We start from the raw sequence: 10799 nt of genomic DNA on the forward strand, positions 1-10799 counted from the left end.
CATAAAGAAAAATAATCCAGCTAATCTCGAAGCTTTTAGGATCCTTCAAATAATTATTACGAAATAATCTTACTTACATGATCAGCTGATCGAATGAAACAGGCATTATACTAAAATAATTGTTGACTTTCTCTCTCCCTCTCTCTCTCTCTGTTACCGAGCGATTCGTCCATTCGGGTATTTATGTGCAATAATCCATTTATCCTTGCTAGAAAGTTCCATCGTCGAAGATTTCGTCGATACAGGAATGACCTGAAATAAAAATCAATTGTATCAATATAAGGAACAACAATGGACAATGACTTATCCATCCTTATTTAAAATATTTCAATGTCTCCTTTACTATTATATTTGAGTACGTTGTTAAAAGTAACATATAACTTTCTCCTAATTTATCTTAAAACCTATAAAAAGAGAAAAGCAATTGGCCTTGGCTCGAAACTATTGTATGTTAAACAAATTTAACAGATTTTAAAATGTTTCATAAAATTTTCCTTTGTCATTACGAATAATACTCTTTAAAAAAGGTCAAATCATAAATCATATATTATAGAAATTCGAAATACCTGACGAAATTTGTCTATATATATAGTCGAAGTATTAGTAAGAAATAAGTTAGTTCACGATGAGTTTCCACGGCATGAAAACGATGTTCCATATCGTGCTCGTTCTGACAATATTTCGGGAGTGTTACAGTTATATCAATATAGTGAGAGTTCATGGAAATATTTCGACGTATTACGGAAGTAATAATCATGGAATTGCGAAAGGAAAAATCACGGAGTTTACGGATAAAAATATTTCAAACGAAGGTAAATAATAATCTATTAATAATTATATATGTGTAAGCAATAATATATAACAAATATAAAAGTATACATTTGTTATTAAAATATATTATGTATATGTATAAAAATATATTGTATATATATATATATATATATATATGTTTGTCATTATATAAATATCTAATATCGCTAAGACATTAAAACGAGCATCTTAAATAAATCTACTTTTCGTTGATACAAGATACAAGAATAACAGGCGGAGAATACGCAACCGAAAGACAATTTCCTTTCATCAGTGTCGTACACCGACTCGTTGGTAATGGAGTGATCTCTCAATGTGGCGGAAGTATCCTATCGAAACGATGGGTATTAACAGCAGGCCACTGTATCGCAAAGTCGCCTCACAAATTTTTTCTCGTTTTTGGTATTATCGACAAGTCTGGTATCAGTTACGATGAAAACTTTGGTCCTGGAATTTCGATGATTACAACACGAGCGTACCTTCATCCAAGATATATAGAAGCTATCAATGACATTGGATTATTATACATGCCTAAAGATATTCCTTTTACAAGTAATTAAAAATAATAACAATAATAATAATAATAATAATAATAATAATAATAATAATTAATTAGCAACTTATACTATAATTTACATTTAATGCACGTTCGTTTCTAACGAAATATAAATTAATTATATTATTTGTAAATTATTATAGACTCGATTCAACCTATTTCACTTGCTGGTTATAATGATCTATACAAGAGTTACGAACATGCAACAGCAATCGTTATCGGATGGGGTAAAGAGAGAGCCACTGGTTCCACTACTCAAGCTTTGAAATATGCTCGACTGTCGGTAATTACTAACAGAGAATGTAGATTACATTGGCAAATAGACCAGAGAAATATTTGTACAGCGTTTGGTTCTGGTCAACACGCTTGCCAAGTTAGTAATCGACCTATGATAATATTGCGCATATTAAAATCCATATATATATATATTATTATTATTACTATCATTATACTAATAATTCTTCCAGGGTGATAGTGGTGGTCCTCTTATCGTGCAAACTACGAATAAACAATATATTCAAATTGGGATTGTAAGTTATGGCGATGCTAATTGTCCCAGTAATAAACCTGGTGTATACACAAGAGTAGCTGCATTCAGTACGTGGATCAATTTTATCACTAGAATACGATATTAAATTGCTTATATTATTATATACAGGTACATATATACATATATACCAAAATAATTTGTATTAGACAAAAATATTGCAAATATATAAAATATTCAATTATATATTGATAACAAACAAATACCAAATTGCTTACACACATCATTGTATATATATATATATATATATATATATATATATATACGAATAATTTTTAATAGGCCTATACTTAATGCATGAAAAAATTAAATTATAGATTAAATAATTCATTAATATCAAATACGATTAATTTATAGGTTATCTTACCTATTAAGATTCTTCTATAATTGAGATAAAATAGGAGTATTAAAAGAGGATAGAAAAGAATTAGAAATTCATTGAGCTAAACTACGATGTTTACAGGACGAAGTACGGTAACGGAATGAAAGATCGTAGGCAGTATGCCGAGATAGGTTAAACGCTCGATTGTTTACATTTGCGAAACATTGCCGGCTTATGTGTTTGTTACCGGTACAGTTTGTATACATATCTATATATATGTATATACACTCGACCTATAAGAATGAATACAAACTTTACGAAAAAGATATATAAAAGTAGTAATAATATTTAATACGATTAAAATTTGTCTATCCTTGACGTTATTACATTAATTCTCAAGATGATTTATATCGAATTTGTCGATTCGATCGTAATAATTTATAAAGAAAATTTTCAAGGCCAATTAATGGCGTCGAAAAACGGTTAACTAGAACGAACGGGAATGAAACGATAAAAAAAAAAGGAATAAACGTATTATAATCGCGATTGTCATGATTAAACTATGATACTTACAATTCCTAACATGTTATTCTTCTCGATTAATGGAGAATAGTCGGGATATTGTACTTTTGGAAATGATAATTCCAAAAATTCTAACGAGCTCAAGAAAAATTCGAACAGGTTGAATAGCGGGAGACACCGGAAAAGAAAGAGAAGAAGGTGTAATGGTGGGAGGTACGATGTTAGTCAATTGATCGTTCAATTTATTCGATAATCGATCGATCATATTAATTTATTATCGCACATGTATTAATATAAAATCATTAATATTAAGAGATATCTAAAAAAATATCTATTTTATATCCTAAAATTGTTATTAATATCGATCAAAGAATATAATTGAGAAAATATATAATTATTACGTTTAATCGTTCGTTTGATTGTTTTACGCAATATAATAATTCGCGCATTGTTAAAATTCGATATCCTAGAGTGCGCTGTAAAGAGAGAATATCCTACTGTCGGTAATACAGTTTCATTTACTCTTTCAAATCTTTGCTCTACTTGCCATGTGTAGAACTATCCAAAGTAGATACACTCATACATAAACACATTCATACATATATATATATATATATATATAACATATATCTTATATAGATTTTTCTTCCCCTCCTTCTGCCACTTTACTTCGTGTTCTCTCTACAAACGTACATAGATCTCGCTCTTCTTTCCCCTACTTCCTATAATCGTTCTCGCGATGAGCTTTAATCTTCTGTTATTCGCGGCAATTTCGAAGTGGACCATTTCGTATTCTCGACATAATGAGCCGGCAATTTGAATGACTGGAAAAACGAGTTTGACGATCGATCGTTAAAAGTATTCGCGCGTGTAGTGTATCTTGTGCCGTTTCTAAATCAAAGCCAATCGAAATATTAATAATCAGATTTAAGTATTAATCTTCACTGTCATCGTGCAATAGTCCAAGTATTATCGTACCTTTCTTTTTCTCTCTCACGCACACGGATACACGTACACACACACACACGCGCGATCACTCATCATTCGTTCATTCTACACGTACAAGAGATATATATATGTATATATATATGTATATATATATATATATGTATATATAAAGAAAGACCGTTCGTCTAATTTGTGTGGTGAAGTCCGTTAACAACCGTTCGGTGTTCCATTAAATAACGTTCCATAGGCCGCTCGTGCGGCTCGGTATGGGTATCTGTTTCTGCTTAAATTAGTGCACAGTGCGTGCCACAGCCTTACTCAACTCGAACTCTCCGCTCCTCGTCTAACCAAAGCCGAATCATTATGCCAGTGATAATACGTCGTTGCCTGTTGCTGTCCCGCTGTTACGCGTTCGATATCAAAGGGAAAGGTATATATCACATTTTGAAATATTGTTATTTCTTTTGATTATAACAAAGTTATAATATTATATTTCTCTTAATAAATTTTGATATCGTTCAACGTCAAAGGGCGTAGACGCTCCTTGTGGTCCAAAAGGGATAACAGTGCAGTGATTTGTTTTTGTAGCATGAGTTCTCTCATTCACAGGGAGGGGGAAGATTTTTTTCTTTTCTTCACTCTTTTTCCTTTCCTTTTTTCTTTCTTTTTTCCCCTCTCCGTAGATCCTCTTTTGAAAAAAGAAAAAAAAAAAAAAAGGACACAGTACTAAAGTAAGTTTCTTTCTTCTTTTATTCAAGAATGTTTCCACTTGAAGACATTTGACATTATACATTATTGGTGCAATTATGGTGAAATCAATTTGATAATAAAAATAATCAATTGAGATGACACGCAAAGGTGGTGTAGTTGAATATAAGTTTGTTAACAAATTCAACAAAATAAGAGAGTTTACAAAAGTATTATTGTGATTTGTTATCTTTATGTGTTTTCCCAAGGACAAATACTCTAAAATTCTTGATATTTTTTTCCTCCAATTGATTACTTGCATACTTTTTAAGGTTTATATCAGATCAATAGTCTTACCTGAAAGAGTATGATAATTGACAACAATTAACAACTTGACAACAATAGGATGCAACGAGGTCAGTTGAGAGATATTTCCTCCTGGATGACTCGTCTGTTTCCTGAACCCAGCGAGAGAATGGAGGCTTTTAAAATGTTTGGATCAAAAACAAGCTGTCCCACCAGTACATTTTATACAGATTTAGAGATAACCGAAAGCAAAGATGTAGTTACAGAAGAATACGAAGAAGAACAATGTTCTAAAACTTCACGATCATTGAAGCAACAGAGTGGAACTAACGAAGATGGAAACTCTCAAGATTTGGATATACAAACTAATACGGAAGATCATCAATATTCAAGACATTCCTTTCATAGAATTGCAAGTTTTGGAGGTTTTCCAAGGTTTCAACCATTCGTTATGTCAGCCTCTTCTCCAGCAGCATGCATTGATATCGATAGAAATGAAGAGACATCCAAAGAAACTTCCTATGTTGCAATGTCCCACAGTGTTTTAGAATATAGAAGTAGCAGGTTCGAATCATTTTTTTATCATTCCTTAATAATATTTATAAATACTTTATTTCCTTAATCTGATCTTATCAAATCTTTAATAACATTATATTATGCTTAAATGAAATATTTTTTTCTTTCATTCATTAATGTCTTTCATTCTGTTTAATTGTAATAGGTATGCGGCATCTGAAAGAAATTCTCATCAATATACATTAGATTCATACGCTATCAGTGAATCTGAGAGCGAAGAAGAATCAGAGGAGACTAGATCTTCTGAAACAGAATCTATTATCGCTGTGGATCAAACAGATGAATCTACATCCGAGCCAAAATTACGCGTACAAAGAAGTTCTCCTGATTCAAAAAGGAAAAAAGCACGTCGTGTAGCAGAAGAGTTATTAGCAACTGAAAAGAAATATGTTAACATATTACACCTCATTGATCAAGTATTTCAATTCAGAGTTGATCAAGAAAATAGAGCACATCCCATGTTTCCACCTGAAACGGTTCAACACATGTTTTCAAATATCAAGTCTATTTACAAATTTCACAATGACTTTTTATTACCTCAATTGGAAGAAAGAATGCAATGCTGGGATTCTAACCCTAGAATTGGAGATATTATGAAAAATTTTGCACCTTTTTTAAAAATGTACACAGAGTATGTAAAAAATTTTGATTACGCAATGAATCTGATAAATACATTGCAAAGCAAAGTCGCAAGATTTGCAGCAATAATTAATGATATACAAAAATTGGATGAATGCGCTAAATTGTCACTGCCACATCACATGTTAAGTCCAATACAAAGATTACCAAGATACGAATTACTCCTTAAAGATTATTTAAAAAATCTCACTGAAGAAAATTCAGATTATGAAGACACAAAAAGTAAGGTTATATTCAAATATTCATGAAAAGAAAAAAATACATATATATATATATATATATATGTATATGTATATGTTAATATCAACTATGATACAAAATAAATTTATTAATTATATTTCAGAAGCTTTAGAATTAGTATCTACTGCTGCTAATCATACAAACGAAGCAATGAAAAAAATAGATAAATTTAAGAAACTTTTGGAAATACAAGAAAGTATATATGACGCGACCGATCTAGTCAGTGCAACACGCGAACTTATTAAAGAAGGTCGTATCGTCAAAATTTCGGCGAGAAGTGGTGATCATCAGGATAGACATTTGTTTTTGGTATGTTACTATAAAGGTAGCTCTTATTACACTTTATATAATCTAAAATATGAAATATATTTATATACTATATGCTTTCAGTTTAGTGATCTATTGTTATTGTGTTCATTAAGACTGATACCTGGTCCTCCATATCGTTTACGAGCCAAATTTTTAGTCGAAGATTTACAAGTAGTTGAAGGTGATAATTTAGAAACTGCAAATACTTTTTATATTAGAGATGAAAATAAAAGCGTGGAGTTGTATACACATTCAGCGGCAGAGAAAGCTTCGTGGTTAGATGCATTATTTCAAACTATGCAGGAAATAATGAGAAGAAAAGCTAGTTTGAAAACTGGTAATGCTAAAACATCTTTAGTTAAAGCTGACGATGTGACTAGATGTATGGTTTGCGAAGTAATTTTTTCAGTCATGAAAAGGAAACACAATTGTAGAGCATGTGGAATTGTAAGTTGTATTGTACAAAAATTACATCATTGATCCGTATACAATCACGTATATCTACATATATCTATCTATGTATATATATATATATATATATACATATACATTTCTTAAAAAATTTATATACAAAATTATTGTTGTTACAGGTTGTTTGTAGTAAATGTTCAAATCAAAAGTTATTATTTGAAGACAATAAGAATATGAGAGTATGTAGATTATGTCACGCTGCTCTAACTCAACCTCTTAGCAAATCTCCGTCGTCTCCGTCAGGACCAGTGCCAAGCTTGTTGCAAGTTTCAGCAAGTGCATCATCAGTATTGTCTGGTTATCTTTTATTAAAAACCCAAGCAAGCAAACCTTGGACCAGACGATGGTTTGCGTTGCATATCGACTTTGTTTTATATTCTTTTAAATCAGAAACAGAGAGTATGGCCATGACAGCAACACCTATGCCAGGTTTTATGGTAACGGACGGTGCAATGTTAACAGACGAGGATCCTTTAAGTAGCAAGGATCGTATAAGAGCATTTAAAATGCATCACTCTAGGAAATGTTATTATCTGCAAGCTTCTTCCGAAAACGACAAAGAAAAGTACGTATCTAATAACATTGTCGATATCGAAAAATAACATTAATTAATTAATTGAAAAAGACAAAAGAAGAAAATTTATAAAATATTTCCAGATGGATGCATGCATTGCAATTAGCTACAAAAGCTGAACTACCTCATTTAACTGAGATTGAACAGGATGAACACGCACAAGAATGTCAATCGTTAAACGATATACAATGAAAATTTATATCTTTGCATCTACGAACTAGCCAATTTTGTACTATCCTTTTCGTAAATTAGGTAATAGGAATCTGTAAAATAATCGTTAGTTAGCTATATTTAAAAAAGAAAAAAAGAAAAAAAAATGACGTTAACTTATGTTATATATATATATTGTTATTAGTGTACACTACGATCGAAGTCAATAGCGAGACGAAACGCTGTCATGACGCTTGTTGTTTTGTAATGTTCTGTTATAGTATATTTATAAAAATATATATATGTCGTTTAAATACAATATGCTACATATATATGCCGATAATAATTGAAAAAAGGAGATATTGATCAATCGATCGATCTTTTGAGAAAATAAATCGCTTAAATGCTAACTATCATATCTAAATAAATAACGCAAGTCGAAGAATCGGTTTTATCACGAGAGTAACAATTTTATCGATAAATATCTTATCTCGTAATGTCGAATCTTATATCTCGCTATTTTAATAATTAACTATTCGCGTATAATATATACACTCTGATTTAGAGAGATTGAGAGAGAGAGAGAGAGAGAGAGAGAAAGAGAGAGAGAGAAAGAGAGAGAGAGAGAGAATAGCGTTCTATTGTAGTATATACATTATTGTATATCTTTCTTGTCAACAATTTTGAAGAAAAACTATTTGAAGAAAAAAAAATACAGATTTATAAGAAGATCATATTAACTATCTTTATTCGTACGTCTTTTTAAATGCACGTGTACTCCACTCGCCGCATTCGTGAATACAGTTAAGGGACTAAATACATTTTTCTTATTATGGTTGAGAGACATTTTATAATGCATGACCAATGTGACCACTGCTATCTTTGTTATTAAAATTCCTAGTCTCTGACCTAAAGAGATTAAAATAAGGAATAAAACAGAAAAAGAAAGAAAGAAAGAAATAAAGAAAATTATAGTCTCTTAAAAGGAAGGAAAAAAAAAAAAAAAGAAAAAAAAGGTAATGGTAAACTTACCAACGCATGATCTTGGCCCAATACCAAAAGCAAGACAACCAGTAGAATTGTATTTTTCGTCTTTCTCTCTCAAAGGATTGAACTGAATTGGATTAGAAAAGTACTTGCTGTCTGTGTTTATGCCATTAAGAGAGATATAAACAGGTGTATCTTTCTTTATTGTCAAGTCCGTCCCAGGCAGCTAAATATGTAGGAATGATATATGATTATTACTATAGAATCCAACGAAATATATATATATATATATATTATACCTTATAATCTCTCAAGGTATTCCTATCAATTACTGGCAAAGGAGGATAAAGTCTCAAAGTTTCTTCCAATACAGCATCCAAGAAGTTCATCTCGTTTAAGGCCTCTATCGTAATTTCGTCATTTTTAATGATACTTTTTATCTCATTATACAAACGTTTTTCGTATTCTGGATGAGAGGCTAACTCGTAAAGAGCAAATGTAATAGCCGTCGAAGATGCTTCAAAGCCGGCAATGTAGAAAGCAACTGCTTGGGCCAATAGATTATCACCTTCGAACTCTGTCAAAAAAAAAAAAAAAAAAAAAAAAGAAAAGAAAAGAAAAGAAAAAACAGTTCAATGGTAAATGATAAAACAATCCAATCAGTGAAGGATCGAAGAGGGAGGCAGCAAGGAAGAGAGAGAGACGAATTAAAAATCATTAAAAAATCGACTCACTAAAGTTAGACATCTGTTCTCCATTCTTCAAAGTTAATAAAGAATCTATCAGATCTTCTCTCTTATAACCAATTTTTTCACGAGTGTTCATAGAGTCCCAAAATACACGACGAAAGAATTCAGCTGGCCTTTTGCTGAATGGTTCAATAAAAGCCATAATTTCTGGTAAGTAGAAAAGTATTATAAGGATAATACCACGCTTTGCTCCAGACAATATCTTCTGTCCTGTTTAATTTATAAATAATATTTATATTAATTATCATATATTAATGTAATACACCGGTACCTTTTTTCTTTTTTCCGAATAAAAAAATCAAGGACTAATTTCTTTTCTTTTTCTTTTCTTCTTTTTTTCTTTTTTTCTTTTCTCTCTCTCTTTTTTTTTTCGAATAAATATCTACCTGCTTCCCAAAATGCAGTATCATTTTCGTTGAATGAATTAGTCGTTATACCGAAAGCCAACGATGAGATAACATCTGTAGTATATTTCGAACTTAAAATTTTCAACTCGAACTCTTTCCAATCATCAGCATTCGGTAGTTTATTGTCGATATATTCCAACATTGGATTACTACATTCTAATATCAATGGAATCATTTTCTTCAACTTCTGTCCCGTTAAAGTAGGTGTTATCTTAGTTCTCAGGTATTTCCATTTTGGTTGATTGATGCCAAGAAGATTAATTAAACCAACCGAATCCTTTTCTTTCTTTCCTCCGAACATTCGATCGGAAAACACGTTAAAATCCTTCACCAGAATTTGTTTTATTAGCCTAACATCTCTAATCATCAGAGCTGGTTTATGGAAAATATAGAAACCGATGTATGGATCGTCGTCACGATCGCCAAAATGATATATATTTTGGAGTACCACTCCTGCTGGATTTTTAAGCATTATAATGTCCTTGAAGTTACCAAATATCAAATGAATCGGTGGACATTTCACTCCGAGTCTATTCCAATATGATAATTTATATTTTACGTACAAAAATAGTGTAATTAATGATAAAAATAATATGGTAATGAAATGATTTATGTCAATCGAATATCCAAACATGACGGAATATTCTTTTTTTATCCTTGTCTTCTTATTCTTTTATTTATTTATATATATGTATATTTTTTTTATTTTTCCTTTATCTTTAATCCTTCGCCGTAAAAGGAATATCTGTTGAAAAATAAAAAATTTATGTATACATATATATATATAAACATATATAGACATGATTTAGTTAAATTAGTTGAAACTAATTGTAGGATGTGATTAAATGCCACGGGAAAAGAAAAAAAGAATATCGAGAGAAAAGATCAAACATGGATAATCGAAAATTTATAAATCAAATTCAATATATATACGCAGGTAACATTAAGAAAAAAATAAAAATTATGATATAGTGAATGTATGAAGTAATATTTCGAAAT

General features: G+C 30.7%; 4 protein-coding genes across 11 annotated transcripts in view; 2 read left to right on the forward strand and 2 right to left on the reverse strand.

The window, feature by feature from the left end:
* Positions 1-2938, reverse strand: part of LOC124431500 (Down syndrome cell adhesion molecule-like protein Dscam2) — a 201271-nt gene extending 198333 nt beyond the window's left edge. For both annotated transcript variants that reach the window (XM_046979495.1, XM_046979491.1), the window contains exons 1-2: positions 2809-2938; positions 78-252 (exon numbers count right to left, since the gene is read on the reverse strand). The gene's annotated coding sequence lies outside the window, so the exon portion shown is untranslated. The remainder of the gene's footprint in view (positions 1-77; positions 253-2808) is intronic.
* LOC124431505 (chymotrypsin-2-like) lies at positions 271-2101 on the forward strand. Its single transcript, XM_046979505.1, has 4 exons — positions 271-812; positions 1030-1362; positions 1510-1739; positions 1834-2101. The coding sequence occupies exons 1-4, from the start codon at positions 626-628 to the stop codon at positions 1999-2001; spliced, it is 918 nt and encodes a 305-aa protein (XP_046835461.1). The 5' UTR covers positions 271-625; the 3' UTR covers positions 2002-2101.
* A 477-nt stretch (positions 2939-3415) lies between the features above and the next one.
* On the forward strand, positions 3416-8391 carry LOC124431356 (FYVE, RhoGEF and PH domain-containing protein 4-like). Of its 3 annotated transcripts, none has more exons than XM_046979182.1 (7): positions 3416-4135; positions 4464-5262; positions 5420-6135; positions 6257-6462; positions 6544-6909; positions 7053-7498; positions 7591-8391. In XM_046979182.1, exons 2-7 carry the CDS (start codon positions 4799-4801, stop codon positions 7697-7699), a joined length of 2307 nt encoding a protein of 768 aa, XP_046835138.1. In that variant the 5' UTR covers positions 3416-4135; positions 4464-4798; the 3' UTR covers positions 7700-8391. The 3 variants fall into 3 exon arrangements, with proteins under 3 accessions (XP_046835138.1, XP_046835140.1, XP_046835139.1); XM_046979184.1 differs by having other exon boundaries at positions 4725-5262; XM_046979183.1 differs by having other exon boundaries at positions 3417-4135; positions 4798-5262.
* Positions 8377-10799, reverse strand: part of LOC124431357 (cytochrome P450 6k1-like) — a 4377-nt gene continuing 1954 nt past the window's right edge. For 2 of the 5 annotated variants that reach the window (XM_046979187.1, XM_046979185.1), the window contains exons 2-6: positions 9780-10545; positions 9379-9603; positions 8944-9221; positions 8690-8870; positions 8377-8566 (exon numbers count right to left, since the gene is read on the reverse strand). In XM_046979187.1, coding sequence (XP_046835143.1) covers positions 8394-8566; positions 8690-8870; positions 8944-9221; positions 9379-9603; positions 9780-10434 — 1512 coding nt within the window. In that variant the 5' untranslated portion in view covers positions 10435-10545 and the 3' untranslated portion in view covers positions 8377-8393. The remainder of the gene's footprint in view (positions 8567-8689; positions 8871-8943; positions 9222-9378; positions 9604-9779; positions 10546-10799) is intronic. The other 3 variants (XM_046979188.1, XM_046979190.1, XM_046979189.1) reach the window with 3 other exon arrangements.

Source organism: Vespa crabro, chromosome 21 (assembly GCF_910589235.1).
Source record: "Vespa crabro chromosome 21, iyVesCrab1.2, whole genome shotgun sequence".
Lineage (NCBI taxonomy): Eukaryota > Metazoa > Arthropoda > Insecta > Hymenoptera > Vespidae > Vespa > Vespa crabro.